The 17,730-nt window shown below is 43.7% G+C and overlaps 1 protein-coding gene across 10 annotated transcripts in view; it reads right to left on the bottom strand.

Moving 5' to 3' along the window:
* The window catches only part of scn8aa (sodium channel, voltage gated, type VIII, alpha subunit a), a gene marked incomplete at its 5' end in the record, with an annotated part of 78,861 nt that overhangs the window by 8,972 nt on the left and 52,159 nt on the right, over positions 1-17,730 (bottom strand). For all 10 annotated transcript variants that reach the window (XM_079803333.1, XM_079803338.1, XM_079803339.1 and 7 more), the window contains one exon: positions 1,222-1,344. In XM_079803333.1, coding sequence (XP_079659459.1) covers positions 1,222-1,344 — 123 coding nt within the window. The remainder of the gene's footprint in view (positions 1-1,221; positions 1,345-17,730) is intronic.

The raw sequence follows: 17,730 nt of genomic DNA, 5'->3' as shown, positions 1-17,730 counted from the left end.
ACATTCAGCACTGACAGGCAATTCTGGTTAAACTGTCACTCTGACGTATTCTTGCCCCGCCTTCTTGTGATATGCCATATCAGGATTTGGCTCTTTTATAATTCAAGTCAATCTGTGCTTGGATAGTTTTAACCGAAATTTTACAGCAATATCGATATTTTTTTTAATAAATGAAGTATTTTTTGAATTTCAGAAGTGCATGATGTGGATTATATTCATACCATTTTATGATGCGTCATTCCCAAATGAACCTGTATGACATCAACATTTAGATGATGCAGTTCTATTTACTTAATGTAATGAGTTATAAAATATAAAATAAAATATGTCTTTTAGCGGTTCCCTTGATTCAAAGTCTCAACAGTTTTCAATCATGTTACTGTGTCATTTATTGTGTAATTTTTTTTTAAGATGCCAAATAAAAGATGCTTTACTATATCGTATTTCATTCCATTTTACGTAATATAAATTCAAATGTTGCATATTTATGTGCACATTTTAATGAATCGCGCCAAGAAAGTAACTGAAACCGGGTGGGGCGGGGAGCTTAGCAGAGGGTCAATTATATGAAATGTGCTTTGAGTCCTTAGTGTACGAGAGTATCTAGTATGCTGTAGTACTAGTGAAGTGGGGACCTCAGTGGTAAAGTGTTCTGTGCTGCTGGTTGTTCTCTGAGAGACAGGGTCAGTGTAACAGAGGAGAAATGGAAGGAAGGGGGCTCTCCATCAAAAGCAGAAGTTGAGAGTCAGGCTAAATGAACAGCCAATTGCAGATCAAATGCTGTGTGAAATGAGAAGGGATTTGAATGGTGTTGTGTTTGGTTTGTAAATCATTTTTTCATGCTCTTTTTTCCCCTCCAGGGCCAATTTGAAATATAATTTGTAATGAGGCAGCATTGATCAATTTGACAATTACTTAAGTTAACTAGTAGTCAATCATACGCCCAATTTTAATTAAATAAGGGAACAGAGATGCTTTTCACATCCTATGATTTCACAGTTATTTCAGCTGCATCATGACTGGATCATTAATGTGGTACAGAAGAGGTGTGCATGAAAAGGATGGGCCTTTTCATTGGCGGCTGTCTTTTAAAAAAAATCCCCCGGTATGGTTTTGGTGGTCCTTGTTGTTTGCTTTTTTTTTTTTTCTCGATCAGTTCTAGCATGCTGTAACTGCTGAATGGGCATGCAGAGAGATCAGCTCTATAGCTTTGTATCTTACCCTCATCCCTTCAAAACGTGACAATGCTCTGAGGGGTCTCAGGGCCCTTAGTGTCCTGAGTGATTTAATGGGCCCTAGATCGGAGTAGCCCAGCGCATTAGCTATAAGGCTGACTATAGACACCTACACAGAAACAGAGAAGCAAAAAAGGATCCATACTGTTAGACGGGAGAAAGCTCTTGAGGGAAGAGATGGCCTCTAGAGCTGCTGTAACGTTGGTTTACACACATACACAACAGTTTGGATGGGTATATACATATATAACACTGCATTTATACATGTATATATCCCCAAGAAGGAGAGAGATAGAAAGACTCATGTTTAGTATTGGTTACAGGTACAGGTAGGGGTTTAGAGGCAGAGGACAAACCCAGGATTTTGCGCTCTATTAGTTTTGGGAGGTCACCAACCCTTGTGAGCTTCCTTACACCTGTGGAGAAACTTGTGGTTGAAAGAAACAGACAGAGAGAGAAGCATAAGACTCCAACACAAGAAGACAGAGAAGCGCAAAACACAAGGCTGATGAAGTATATTAGGAGACCTTGGGGACGTGGGGGTTGAGAAGATAGAGGTGACCCCTGCAGATGCATTAAAACAAAAAATCAACCCAACATACTGCAAGAACCTTACCCTTGCCCTTCTAACATTGTCTCTCCATGTGGCTCTTGGCTGAGGCATTAAATCCCATTTAATTTAAGACAGACAAACTAATGGAACCTGTGAGAAAGAATACAGGTAAACATGTACATGTATGCCAAATTGCAAATTGTCACATTGATTTTACAGTTTAAAGAGCATCACATTGACACAGTAACATGACAGCGGAGGGGGAGATCAGGGGATCGCAGATAGTAAATGGACATTAGACAGCACTCAAAGGACAGAAATCACTCTGCGGGAACTCAAGCCCTGGTAAATCTCAAAATGCCATCCATTGTGGAAAAGTAAACGCCCTCCATGCTAGCATGAAGGATAAAACGAATGTGAATGCAAAGGGCAGAAAGGTCATACCGGTCAAAATGGCTCCCCAGAGAACCGTATTGATTATTCTGCATGCGTCAAAGGTGTTGATGAAGAGGACTGGCGCAAACAAAAACGTTGAAGAAGCTTGTAATTGTTTAGGACCAAAAATGCAGATGGATAGGCAGTAGCATTGGGACACCAGGCTTGAGCACCCCTATAAAAAGGAATACAAACAGACCTGCACACCTCCAACCAACCACTGACGAAGACTTGGTAAAAACACAGCAAAAGTCCACAACATCGAAAGCTAACCAACTCACAGAGGGGATTCTATTAAAGGTGAAAGCTTTATTCTCAATGGCATGACCATATCATGTTCCTTCACTGAAGAAACCATGCTAGCTGACATTTTAGAAACCACAAGCCAAGAACTGGCAGTCTTCAATAGGTTTGACCCACAAGGGCACTGTATGCAATAATAATCTCTACAAAAAAAAATCAGCTGTTTAATTGAATTGATTAAATGGCATAAATTAAAATGAACTACATTTTTGGTTAACATATAAAAAACTTTAAAAAAAAACTGGTTTTATCAAGAGTTTCTTGTTTTATACTATAAATTGCAACTTCACAAAATCAGTCCTTTACAGGAGATTCTGTGCAATAAAGCTTTCTCCTTCATCTACAGATCATGTGATCTTTGGGGGTAATTGTCACCTTTAGCCTCAGTCGGAACCCACAAGCGGCCCTTTATGGAGGGCCCCGGGGCCCCCTGAACCGGCTGAGATGGCCCCTCAGTGTAAGCTTTCTTCATCTGCCAGCACTCTCGCTCTGCAAGGCAAGGTCAATGAGATGTGTGGCTGTGACCAAATGAAGACAGGAAAAAAATGTCAACTGAAACTGAATTGATTCAAAACATAATCAAAAATGGCTGATGTTTGTCACTCATACTTTTATGTGATCAATGCTTTGGTTATTAAGTGAATTTTCCCCCAATAAAATTAAGTTAATAAAGCATTATATTCAAATAATATATCTTTTTCAGAATGGATTATAACTCACACACTCCTTTAACATTAAAAAAAGAAAAAACTAGAAATATGAGCAATCAAATAATAAGCTGTATGGTTGATGGCACAGATATATAGTATGACAATACTATAAAAAAATGAAACAATGGCACATATACAGTATATAAATATACATAAACACACAAACACATGCTAGATATGATGCCGACCACTTGTGAAAGCCCTCTGAGCATCACACCCATAAAAGCAAAAGCAAAGTACAGTGGAGGAACAGAGCACAGACTAGTCAGGAGGACAACTCACCATCTGCTGCATGTCCTCAACATCAACACATCTCAGCACTACCTCAAGGAAGGGAAGAGCAGGTGTGAGTGGGGAAGGGAGGAATGAACTTTTGATCCATTTTTGGGATATGGAGTTCTTCCCAACTAGCACGTATTAGTCCAGCACCCCGGGAATAGTCACGGAGGACTATAGCTCGCATCACCCTCGATTAGGGCTAAGGGGTTATTGGACGGAGGGTGGGTATGGACTGTGGTAAGAGCAAACTCACAAACTTGAGGGGGTTTTTAGCAGTGGGGTAACTCCTTAGTCAATTGCTGGATGGTCAGATTATGTGTTATGCTGCATTTCATTTTAAGTCAGATGTGGGATTTTCTTACTTGATATCTTAAGACTTCAGAACAAAAAAGCATTGCACTGCCCCAATGCTCAAAAGATGTGTAAGGCATACAGTATAAAGATCCATGAATGCATTTGCTAGACGTTTTTATCAAAAGCAACTTTGGGTTCGGGCAAAAAATCAGAGCTCGGAGTCCTCCCCTCGGACAGCACACCAAATACGCATACGTTTTATTCTATCTGATTAATTGTAAGTGTGAACTCGTGAAATGCCATTCTCCACCATTTGAGCTACAGGAACACTGCACCATCCCTCCAGTTTTTATCAATTCCACTATCGCTGAATACAATGCAAAATCAACGATCCTGCATAATTCGTCATTTGACCGCAAAAAATAGTCTCACAAAAAATAGTCTCACAAAAAATAGATTATAGATATCTAATTGAGTTTTCCCTATTGTAATGCATTATTTTCACAAGGATACAGATGTCGCAGTAATGGTCTCTGAAACAGCAAAAGCAAACTTTCCTTACCTGCCGACTGCTGTCTCACATAATTTCCTAGGACTATACGAAGCAATTAATAAACATGGACGAATGACCAAATGAAAAGTATGATAAGCTTGTTAGTACTGTCATGGAAATTCTCAATACGAATATCTGACTTCACCACGGACAATTCAAACAACCTCCAGTTGTTACAGTATCTTGAGGTAACTCCCTGAATACTAATATCACTACCTTAATCACACTTAGCTTTGTTGTCTTTTGAGGGGAGAATCTTTACAATACTTCCCTGAGGTATGGTTCCATCAAGAAGCTACTATCACTACCTCAATCACACTTGAGTTGTCTTTTTGTTGTCTTTTGAGCGTAGATTAGAATCTTTAGTACTTCTATTTCTCAGCTGTGCAGCATTTACCAGACATGATTCCCAAGTTGCTCTTTGCAGGAATTAAGTTTTATTCATGGTCGGGAGATCACTGGTTACAACAACCAAGTGAGTCTCAAGAACAGAAAGATACATGTACATTTAAACCTTACAGTTAAGTGAAAATCAATGCCACTCAAGTTTCCTTCACTGTGATTTGTTCTGGTGATTGGTTTGTAATGATCTAAGCTAATCAAATGACAGTTCTATTTTGTTAAGCACTTTCTGGGTAAGTCTACATGGTCTTTGACCTGAGCATCCTTAGTCTGCATCGTTTCATCTAGAATTACCCTTTTACCACTTCTGAGGCCATTATATCAAATACTTCTTTCACAGTATTAAACAGACTTATTAAAAGCGCAGTTTCACGCGAACAAGAATTTAATTCCACACATACTGACTGATGTCAGACTGGCTGTGCATTTCTGTGTGTACTTGCCGCCTGTCAGCACGCTAGTACCAAATTGTAGACTTATTGCACTTGAACGGTCAGATACATACGATTATGTCAAAATGTCTTGGTGGTTACAGTGAGGAGAACAAGTATTTGATACACTACCGATTTTGCAGGTTTTCCTACTTACAAAGCATGTAGAGGTTTGTAATTTTTATCATAGGTACACTTCAACTGTGAGAGACGGAATCCAGAAAATCACATTGTATGATTTTTAAATAACTAGGATAACGGCTCGGGTTATGTATATAACCCTTGTTCCCTGAGAAAGGGAACGAGCACTGCATCGGTAACGACGAATTTGGGGACACTCCCTAAGCAACAGCGCGTCTGAAGTATGAATGAAATCAGGCCAATCCTGATTGGTGTTGCGTCATGACGTAACTATGACGGCGTACCCGGAAGGTACATATAGGGCAGCCCAGGCATAGTAATGGCAGTTATCGCGATGAAGCATGCGCTCCAGGCCTGCCGAGGTGTGGCGACGAGATGCAGTGCTCGTTCCCTTTCTCAGGGAACAAGGGTTATATACATAACCCGAGCCGTTCCCTTTCGAGGGAACTCCCACTGCATCGGTAACGACGAATTTGGGGAACGAGTACCCACTAGGCCACACCGACGGTAGCACCAGTCCTAGTGTGAAGCCGGAAACCGGGCACAGCTAGGACTGGAGTACCCTAGCACCGGGCGTCGCAGGGAGGTGCAGACTATAAAACCTAATAAAGGTGTGTGGAGTAGCCCATCCGGCCGCCTCGCAAATGTCCTGCAAGGGGACCCCAGAAAGGAGGGCCACCGAAGAGGCCATGCCCCTGGTGGAAAGTGCCCTCACGGCCATAGGTGAAGGCAGGTTGCGCACCTGATAGGCCGTGGCTATAGCCTGGACAATCCAGTTACTAATAGTCTGGGTTGACGCAGGCAGCCCCTTCTTAGATGAACCAAAACACACTAATAGCTGCTCAGACTTCCTCCACTGCGCAGACTTCTCCACATATAATTTAAGGGCTCTGACCGGGCAGAGCAGGTGAAGCCTCCCTTCTTCCGCCGTCACGTGAGGCGGAGGATGAAATGCCTGAAGAACCAAAGGCCTGACCACGTTGATGGCACCTTGGGCACATAACCGGCCCTAGGGTGTAAGATGGCCTTCACTTCGCCAGGGGCAAACTCCAGGCAAGTCGGCGTAAGCGCCAAGGCCTGAAGGTCCCCCACCCTCCTCAGAGAAGTGATGGCTAAGAGAAAGGTCATCTTAAGGGTCAAGCTCTTTGGGTCTGCTGACTCTAGTGGCTCGAAGGGGGCCTCAGCCAATCCCTCGAGAACCACTGCCAGGTCCCAGGTTGGGACACTGGACCGAGCCGCAGGCCTCATCCTCCGAGCCCCACGGAGGAACCGTACAACCAACTGGTGCCTACCCAAAGGCCCATCACCCAACGGTGTGTGGAAAGCCCCAATGGCAGCCACGTACACCTTGAGTGTGGACGGGGTAAGCCCTGCAGAGAAACGATCTTGGAGGAACTCCAGCACTGAAGCCACTGGGCAGTTAACTGGGTCCACCTCACGCTCTCTACACCAAGTGGAAAACACATTCCACTTGAAGCTGTACAGTCTCCTTGTAGATGGAGCCCTGGAACTGAGTAAGGTCTCGATCACATCGGCCGGCAGGCCAGCCTCTAGGTATCTGGCCCCCTCAGGGGCCAGACCCAAAGGTTCCATAACTCGGGCCGGGGGTGAAATATCGTGCCCCCTGCCTGAGACAGGAGATCCCTCCTCAGAGGAATCTCCCAGGTTTGACCTGCCAGCAGAGATATGATGTCCGAGAACCAAACCCGAGTCGGCCAACGTGGCGCCACCAGAAGCAGGTTGGCGCCTTGTCGACGGACCCGCTCCAGGACTCCCGGGAGCAGAGCGATCGGGGGAAATGCATACAGACGTGGCCTCGGCCATGTCTGCACCATGGCATCCAGCCCCAGAGGGGCCGGATGCGTGAGAGAAAACCACAGTGGAAAGTGGGTCGTCTCTCGAGACGCGAATAAATCCACTTCCACTGGGCCAAATCTCTCGCACATGGCCTCCACCACCTCCGGGTGGAGTCGCCATTCCCCGGGCCTCAGCCCCTGCCTCGACAGGATGTCTGCTCCCTGATTTTGGACCCCCGGGACATACATTGCCCTGATGGACAACAGTTTCCCTTGGGACCACAGGAGGATGTGATGCGCCAGTCTGCATAGAGGGCGCGACCTCAACCCCCCTGATGCCGTGCCCCAACCAGTGAGGGAGGCGTCTGTTGAAACGGATTTTCCGGCAACAGGACGCTCCCAACACTGGCACCTGGGACAGAAACCAAGGTTTCTTCCATATGACTAGGGAACGAAGGCCACTGCGCGTTACCCTGATCATACAGAATGGATTTCCCCTTAAGGAAAGCCACCTGGTTTACTTCGTATAGGGCATGGTGGCCGCGGAGGTCCGGGAAAAAGCTCCTCAGAGCTTTGTAGACCGCCAGCATTTCCAGGCAAAAGATGTGCCAGGAGAAATGCCGGGTCTCCCACAGACCTCTCGCAAGGCGGCCGCCATGACCACGTCCCAGCCAGTGAGGGAGGCGTCTGTTGAAACGGATTCCCGGCAACAGGACGCTCCCAACACTGGCACCTGGGACAGAAACCAAGGCTACTTCCATATGACTAGGGAACGAAGGCCACTGCGCGTTACCCTGATCATACAGAATGGATTTCCCCTTAAGGAAAGCCACCTGGTTTACTTCGTATAGGGCATGGTGGCCGCGGAGGTCCGGGAAAAAGCTCCTCAGAGCTTTGTAGACCGCCAGCATTTCCAGGCAAAAGATGTGCCAGGAGAAATGCCGGGTCTCCCACAGACCTCTCGCAAGGCGGCCGCCATGACCACGTCCCAGCCAGTGAGGGAGGCGTCTGTTGAAACGGATTCCCGGCAACAGGACGCTCCCAACACTGGCACCTGGGACAGAAACCAAGGCTACTTCCATATGACTAGGGAACGAAGGCCACTGCGCGTTACCCTGATCATACAGAATGGTTTTCCCCTCGAGGAAAACCCCTTGATTCCCAGCCATCACTGTAAGGATCTCATGCAGCAGGCCAAGAGATATTCTGTTGGACACAGCCGCAATGAGCCCCAGCAGTCCTTAAACTGCTTCACAGTGATGCTGTGGCCTAGCTTCCTTCTAGAGACCACCGCCCGTATGGACTCGATACGTGCGGGAGACAATTGTGCCCCCAACGTAGAGAATCCCATACGACTCCCAGGAACACAGTTCTCTGAGAAGGCGTCAACACGCTACTGCGTGTAGAGTCTCAAAGGGCTAGGCCGCCTGGAAGAACCCGATATTGGTACGCTTTGCCCCCAAAAAGCGAACCTCAGGAACTTCCTGTGACACAGAAGGATGGATACAGGGAAGTATGCGTCCTCTTCAGACCCATCGTGACAGACCAGTCCTCAGACTGGATCTGAATCACAATGGAGGAATTGCTAAGCATCTTGAATCTGAATCTCCTCAGAGAACGATTCAAGTACCTCAGGTCTAAAGTTGGGCACAACTCGCCATCCCTCTTAGGAACTATGAAGTACCGGCATTAGAATCCGGACTTCCTGTCTGCCAGAGGGACCCGCTTTTCTATGGCCTCCTTGGCTAACAGGGCTGTACTTCTTGTTCCATAACCCGAACCTGCCCTGGGCCGACCACAGTCCGGACCACCCCGTTGAACTTCGGGGGAGGAGAACCGAACTGAAGCCTGTAACCCAGCTCTACAGTCTGCAGGACCCACGTAGACACACTCGGAAGGCATGACCATGCGCCGAGATAATCTACTAAGGGAACCAGCCTCTCGAGGCTGGCCTCGGGTGTCAACCGAAACTCATTCCCGACCCCCTGAAGCGGCTAACCGGCAGGGAGCAGTCGAGAACGTTTTTCGGTTGGCGCACACGTTCGCTGCCCAGTCGCAAGTCCTACTGGAGGCGACGACGGCGGCGTGCGTGCGCGGGAAATCAGTGAGGCCCGAAGCGTCTTTGACGGCGGGAACACAACACTGATTTCCCGAGAGCTCCTGGGGGAAAACGACCTCGGTCGCTCCTACCCGGGAGAGGGGGCTGGCCAGCAGGGGCCTCATCTACACTGCGATTTAGCCCTTGCCTAAACCTGATGTGTCCCGCAGGCCACAAGGCGGCGAGAACGACATCACTTCAGGAGGGCTCCATCTTAGATGAATATCCAGTTCACAAGTTAAACACGCTTGGGCGACAGAATTAAAGTATCCAATTTATCAAAGTCGGATAACACGACACTCAATTCCTTGGAATTAAATGCCATCATAATCACCAACCCCGTGCCAACTGAACTGAATGACAGGCTGCATAAAATACATCTAACTCCTCAAAGTCAGATAATATTTTAATTTAATTCCTCAGAATTAAATGCAGCCACAATAAGGTGAAACAAAGTCTGAATGATAGGCTGAATATCTAACTCCTCAAAGTCAGATTATATTTTATTTAATTCCTCAGAATTAAATGTGGCCGTAATCATCAGACGAACTGTTTATTTGTATTATATGGACTCATAAACCCCGCGTTGCCTCAGCAACGTGGTTCAAGCCGTCATAATACAATTGGCTTTCATCCCTCGAGAAAGAAAGCCAAACAGTTTCAAACAATACGGTGAAACATGGTCTGAATGACAGGCTGAATATCTAACTCCTCAGAGTCAGCTCATATTCCATTTAAATCCTCAGATTTAAATGCAGCCATCCAGTATCTCATGCACACCGATCGCGTGTGTTCACTTTAATTGCATATATAAGGAGTGCTTCATGACTTTGACTGCCTCGATGCTGAGCGCGTCTAATTCCTCAGAATCAGACCGCTGAAGCATCGGGTCCTCCGCCCCGGGGGAAGAAGCCGCAGCGCGGGCTTCCACACGGGGAAGGAGAACATCTGAACTGTCAGACAAAGACTGGGAAAATGCCTCAGCAGTCCCAAGTCCCGCTGACAGTCCATCCGTGAGCCCCATGACCGGCCTCGCCGCACCGCCTCGGCGGATGCGGGACCGATCCACAGGGCTCACGAGGCTGGCTGGTCTCACTGAACACGGCCAGCCGAGAGCGGAGCAGCCTGAGTGTCAGCTTTCATAACGCTCGTAAGCGGCTCCCTCGAGAGCCGCCCGAGTATGCTGAACACCCAGACACTGCACACACAGCAGGTGTGCATCCGAGCCCGACATGTAACGGGGACACGGATGCACACACTGCTTAAACTCTCTCACTTTCCAGTCGCCATTTCACACACACTTTCACTTTTTGACAAACAACAATAAATAGACAGACAGATTTCACACAGAGCGCTATGCTGAAGAGCGATAACTGCCATTACTATGCCTGGGCTGCCCTATATGTACCTTCCGGGTACGCCGTCATAGTTACGTCATGACGCAACACCAATCAGGATTGGCCTGATTTCATTCATACTTCAGACGCGCTGTTGCTTAGGGAGTGTCCCCAAATTCGTCGTTACCGATGCAGTGGGAGTTCCCTCGAAAGGGAACTAGGAAATAATAGGAGTGTGTGTGTGTGTCCAGAAATGGGCTGATAGTTTCATCCTTATATCTGCTATATAACACAATATGTTGTAGTGCCGAGATGGTTTATGTTAGTGAATAAATACATAGATCCGTTGTGTATAGTTTATTTATTTTCTCATTAAAACCAAAGATGTTGATCAGTGATTGTATATCAAGAACAGGGACACATTAGGGTGCATTTCGTTTTGTGATTTCAATGGAATTAATAGTCTTCGCAACAACAATCGATTGAAGTGCTTGTCTGTGCATGAGCCAACGAAACTGAAAACAGCGTCACGAGCACTCGGCATGATTTCAAAAATGCATTTCAGCGCCAGATCGCCTCTTTTGTAACTCTACTAATCAACTAGAGATGCTTAATTTGTATTACATACAACAACTCAAGCTGCAAGAAAAGCCGATATCTGTCGCCATGACGGCTGCTGATACTCAGACAATGTAAAAATGCTTCTTCTTCGGCGTTTGGCTTGATACTGTGGATTACCATCAACATGCCCGTGGACACTGCTAACTAGCGGTCTGCATGTGGATTTGCACATTGACGCAGACAACAACGCAGAAGTATAAATGAAAACCAATGCGTAACTTGCGCCGTAGAGGATACGGCGTAGGTGCGACGCAGAAGCAGTGTTGCCACAGTTACTTTGAAAAAGTAACTTAGTTACTTTACAGATTACTTGATTTTAAAAGTAACTAAGTTACTTTACAGATTACTTGATTTTAAAAGTAACTAAGTTAGATTACAAGTTACTTTATTAGTTACATTCATCAGTTGCCAACAACACCTCTGCAGCCTCAACATAAAAATGACAACCGTTTTTGCCAACAATAAACATAAAACACTAAACATAAAACCCTAAACATGTTAATGAAAAAGGTACAAATTACTTTGTGTACTTATTAAATACATTTATGAAAAACATTTTTAATTTATATATGAATGTAAATAATGATATGGGCCTACACAAATAATATAAAATTACAAGATTTATATTTTATTGTAAACGTAATGTGCAGCTCTGTAAAGGGACAACAAATATATGATCGATCCGTGAGAACAATATATTTTTTAATAATCTTTAAGTGCACAAAACTATGAAAATATATGAAACGCTTCAAAACAGAGCGGCAACAAAGCGCTTATGCGCATCCCGGGTGCAGAATGATGCGCTTAAAGCAACATGGAGTCAGAGGGCGCAGTGCAGCGCGAGTGCACATTGAAGAGTTCACGGCATAAAGAGAAGATGAGCGTTGAGCCCACAAATCCTAGTCTACTATGTAGCCTATATCGGTCCAAACATTCACTGATTATTTGTTTCTTCGCAGTTTTTAATTCTGGTTATTGTGCATGTGATGCTAATTAATAGTCCTTGTGTTGTCACCTGAGTAGCGAGCACAACATCTTTCAGAAACCGCTAGATAAACTCCAGGAAGATAAATTATTTTATCAACATATCAAGTATTATAACGGGAATATATCATATGGAGTGAGCTTTACCGTGCTGCTGACCAGCACGAACGCGACGCGCAGTTTTGCTGAACGGAGAATGATTGACAGCTACAGCGGAGGAAAGACATTCAGCTATGGAATGGCTTTAGATGACTTTGTAGGCTACTAGCAAATAATAATATTCTAATAATGATTGCTGAAAGATAATGTGACAATATATATTTCTGATGATTATTTAATTATCACGACATGCCTAATCTGAGCAAGTGACTGCCTGTCTTGAGTTTTGTCGACAGACGGAGGCGGCAAGAAATTTGACGGAGCGGCCACCTCGTAATTCTCTATGCAGGAAAACCCCTGCTGAGACTAAACAAGAAAGCAAAAATATATATTTTTACTAAGGAAAATGACAAAAAAAAGTAACTCACAGGGACTTGGATAAGTTACTTTAATCTGATTACTGGTTTGGAAATAGTAACGCGTTAGATTACTCGTTACTGGAAAAAGTGGTCAAATTAGAGTAACGCGTTACTAAGTAACGCGTTACTGGCATCACTGCGCAGAAGTATAAATCAGCCTTAAGGACATCAGGTATAAAATTGTAGACCTGTACAAGGCTGGGATGGGCTACAGGACAATAGGCAAGCAGCTTGGTGAGAAGGCAACAACTGTTGGCGCAATTATTAGAAAATGGAAGAAGTTCAAGATGACGGTCAATCTCCCTCTATCTGGGGCACCATGCAAGATCTAAACTCACGGGCATCAATGATCATGAGGAAGGTGAGGGATCAGCCCAGAACTACACGGCAGGACCTGGTCAATGACCTGAAGAGAGCTGGGACCACAGTCTCAAAGAAAACCATTAGTAACACACTACGCCGTCATGGATTAAAATCCTGCAGCGCACGCAAGGTCCCCCTGCTCAAGCCAGCGCATGTCCAGGCCCGTCTGAAGTTTGCCAATGATCATCTGGATGATCCAGAGGAGGAATGGGAGAAGGTCATGTGGTCTGATGAGACAAAAATAGAGCTTTTTGGTCTAAACTCCACTCGCCGTGTTTGAAGGAAGAAGAAGGTTGAGTACAACCCCAAGAACACCATCTCAACCGTGAAGCATGGAGGTGGAAACATAATTCTTTGGGGATGCTTTTCTGCAAAGGGGACAGGACGACTGCACCGTATTGAGAGGAGGATGGATGGGGCCATGTATCGTAAGATCTTGGCCAACAACCTCCTATCCTCAGTAAGAGCATTGAAGATGGGTCGTGGCTGGGTCTTCCAGCATGACAATGACCCAAAACACACAGCCAAGGCAACTAAGTAGTGGCTCTGTAAGAAGCATCTCAAGGTCCTGGAGAGGCCTAGCCAGTCTCCAGACCTGAACCCAATAGAAAATCTTTGGGGGGAGCTGAAAGTCTGTATTGCCCAGTATTGTCTGTATGGAGGAGTTGGCCAAAATCCCTGCTGCAGTGTGTGCAAACCTGGTCAAGAACTACAGGAAACATATGATCTCTGTAATTGCAAACAAAGGTTTCTGTACCAAATATTAAGTTCTGCTTTTCTGATGTATCAGATACTTATGTCATGCAATAAAACGCTAATTAATTACTTCACTCCGTCACTCACAGTTGAAGAGTACCTATGAAAAAAATTACAGACTTCTTCATGCTTTATAAGTGGGCAAACCTGCAAAATTGGCAGTGTATCAAATACTTGTTCTCCCCACTGTATATGTATATATATATATAGTGCATCCATTATACTATAAGAATATCATGAAAGTTCAGAACTGGAAACTTCCTTGTTAATCCAAAAACAGCTTTACTTGTTCTCCCCACTGTATGTCTTAAAGGTAGGGTAAGCTATTTTTTCATAAACACGTTGTTATTTGTTATCTCTTCACTCTCAGGACCAAAACATTTTCATCCAATCAATGCATTTGGTCCTGCCTGTCAACATATGTATTTCCATAATTCCACGCACCCTGCTCGCACAGACATCACACGTCATCAGCGCGTTCAATGAGGTTATGCAGAGTTGTGGCAGACATACATACTCCGTCTGCAGTGCGTATTCGGTGCGTGTTGCGGTGCGTATGCGGTGCATATATGCTGCGTTTGCAGCGTGCAACTTATCCGCGGTTGTATACCACAAACACAGCATTTATTCATTTTTTTTTATTATTTCAAATCCAAAAGTTGTTACTGAACATGGCTTGTCAGAATTACAATTCTCTTTGTTTACACTTTCATAGATGTCACGTTTTAACGTAGTAGCCTACATTTAAACAACGTTTTATTCAATTCATTACTTTATATTTATATAGCCTATACTTTAGCTCACACAAGTGGCAAAACATTTAAATATAACTTATAGCCTATAAACATTTTAAATTAGAAACTTACAATAGGCTATATACAAAAACAGCCGACTCTCGTCTTTTCTTTCGTTTTTAAATCCTTTTAAAAGCAGTTCATAAAGACCTGTTTTTCCACCTCCAGGAACGTACGTGCTCTCCATTATTTCAATTTTTTTTAAACTAAATGCCAGGTAAGGTGTCGTTTCCTTGCTTTACCCAAAAAAGCAATGTGTTGACTTTGAAACAGAGTAGGCCTATATTTTAAATTATATGCATCTGTGGTAAAATTACTAGATTTTCGCGTCAGTAAATGTTTATTTTAAAGCGAACAATGTGCTGTCACTTTAATTCCGCAGTGCAGCACAGCAAAAAATTTACTCTGTACGGAAACGATCGCCGGACTGCTGCAGACGCACCGCACCTGGAACGGATTGACGGACAGCATCCGCGTGCAGTGTGAAAGCTGTAATCCGTTAACATGGGTACGGAAAAAAATACGCACCGCATACGCACTGCAAACGGAGTATGTGTAACGCCCGTTTCACACATACTCCGCCTGCAGTGCGTATGCGGTGCGTGTTGCGGTGCGTATGCGGTGCAGGAGCAGCACGCGCTGTTGTGCTTTCATATATGCTGCGTTTGCAGCGCGCAACTGATCCGCGGTTGTATACCACAAACACAGCATTTATTCATTTTTTTATTTTTATTTCAAATCCAAAAGTTGTTACTGAACATGGCTTGTCAGAATTGCTCTTTGTTTACAGTTTCATAGATGTCACGTTTTAACGTAGTAGCCTACATTTAAACAACGTTTTATTCAATTCATTACTTTATATTTATATAGCCTATATTTTAGATTTAGCTCACACAAGTGGCAAAACATTTAAATATAACTTATAGCCTATAAACATTTTAAATTAGAAACTTACAATAGGCTATATACAAAAACAGCCGACTCTCATCTTTTCTTTCGTTTTTAAATCCTTTTAAAAGCAGGTCATAAAGACCTTTGTTTTTCCACCTCCAGGAACGTACTCTCCATTATTTCAATTTTTTTTACCTAAATGCCAGGTAAGGTGTCGTTTCCTTGCTTTACCCGAGAGAAAAAAAAGCCATGTGTTGACTTTGAAACAGAGTATATTTTAAATTATATGCATATGTGGTAAAATTACTAGATTTTCGCGTCAGTACATGTTTATTTTAAAGCGAACAATGTGCTGTCGCTTTAATTCCGCAGTGCAGCACAGCAAAAAATAGACTCGGTACGGAAACGATCGCCGGACTGCTGCAGACGCACCGCACCTGGAACGGACTGACGGACAGCATCCGCGTGCAGTGTGAAAGCTGTAATCCGTTAACATGGGTACGGAAAAAAATACGCACCGCATACGCACTGCAAACGGAGTATGTGTGAAACGGGCGTGAAACGGGCGTTATTCCTTTGCCACCTGCCCAGGTGATCCCCGCTCTGTGGAAGCTCGGAATCATCGCTGCAATCCCTCTCACCGCGCTCACCGCTCTCTTCTGGGAATCCCCTCTCTGCGTGCTCTTCGCCATCATCGGGGAATTTCCCCTCTGCGCGCTCATTGCGCCCACCGCGCTCATCTGAGAACTCCTCTATATTGCGTCACGCGCTCATCTGAGAACTCCTCTATATTGCGTCATTGGTGACGTTGGGAACTGTCCTTGTTTAATAGTGCTCACCGGACCTGTGGACATTTGATTTGGATTCTTTTTCTGTTTTTTTTTTGTTCCTGCCATTTTTCCCTGTGTCCATTTCTGAGCTCAAAATAAACTTTTCTGTTACCTGCAACTGCATCCGTATTATTCCCTGACAGTTTATATATGTATATTTATGTTGTATTTATTTGTCCTATTGTCATTTGTTTCTTTGTTCTTATTTTATCACTGACTGTTTACTCAATTAGTTAAATAATTACTTGAGAACTTCTATATTAGGCAAGTTTTTTTGTGGTTTGCTTATAAGATTCTGGTCATACTGCCATCATACATGTTATTAAAGCTAGATAGTACACTGTTAGACTAGCTTAGCTAGCTAATAGACAAACAATTTTGAAAAATTAAATTATTATTATTTTCCTAGAAGGAAATTCTGACTTTCCGAGTTAGAATGAAATGCAGCATCAGCTATGATTTAGGGACCAGGCTGTGTCTGTAACTTAATCTGCAAATAAATACATTTTATATTTAATTCTGTCAATGACTAAATTTCTCTTTATGTAGAGCTAAACAACAGATTTCCATTATCAAGCTTTTTGGAGCTTCTGGAAAGATTTGAGGTGGACAAAAACAGTTGGCAAAAGCAATCTTCTGATCACATTTAAGGACATATAATGTCACAAAAAAACAACAACATCAGATAGACTGTGTATGCATCTAAAAATGTCCCACAGCAGCTCATTAAACAGTATGAGATGTACGAGTTCTGCTAAAATGTGGTTAGTTCAGGAACAAGGTCAGAACACACATACAATCAATTTGTATCTTGACATCGTCACTGCAATTGTAACATGTCCTCCAAATATCATGAGAAAAGCACATCCACATCACATTCCTCTGAATCCCTTAGTATGGAGTCCAAGTGTGAGCATTTTAGTCACATATACAGCTTAAAATGTTTAAATCAAATATTTTGATTCATAATTTAAATCTACATTAACACCATTCATTTGTTGTATGAAATATTATGTGTTTATGATTGCACTCATAACTTATAATGGACTCTAAAATGCATTTTACACTTGGTGAGTCTCCCACAATAAGGGCAGGGTAGAAAATGAAACCAGTCAGAGGCCACACATATCTTATTGTTCACACAATATAGACATCATACACATATGTACAAGAATTGGAAACAAGGTTCATTTGGAATGAGAACTGCTTGAATATCATAGATCAATAATCCTTGTTATTGATAGACTGATTCTGCCTAGTTGTTTCCATTCCAACACTTAAACCATACAAGGATGGATATGGCCTCTGTCATTTTACAAAATGAACTCACTACTGATTGTATACAAAGGGGGAAGAAAAAAAGTACAATTATTAGCACAATACTGGGGATTTTTAAAGCCAGTTTA

Source organism: Gobio gobio (assembly GCF_949357685.1).
Source record: "Gobio gobio genome assembly, chromosome: 21".
Classification (NCBI taxonomy): Eukaryota; Metazoa; Chordata; class Actinopteri; order Cypriniformes; family Gobionidae; genus Gobio; species Gobio gobio.
The sequence above is the reverse complement of the archived record's forward strand: the minus strand, read 5'-3'. Positions and strand labels throughout refer to the sequence as shown.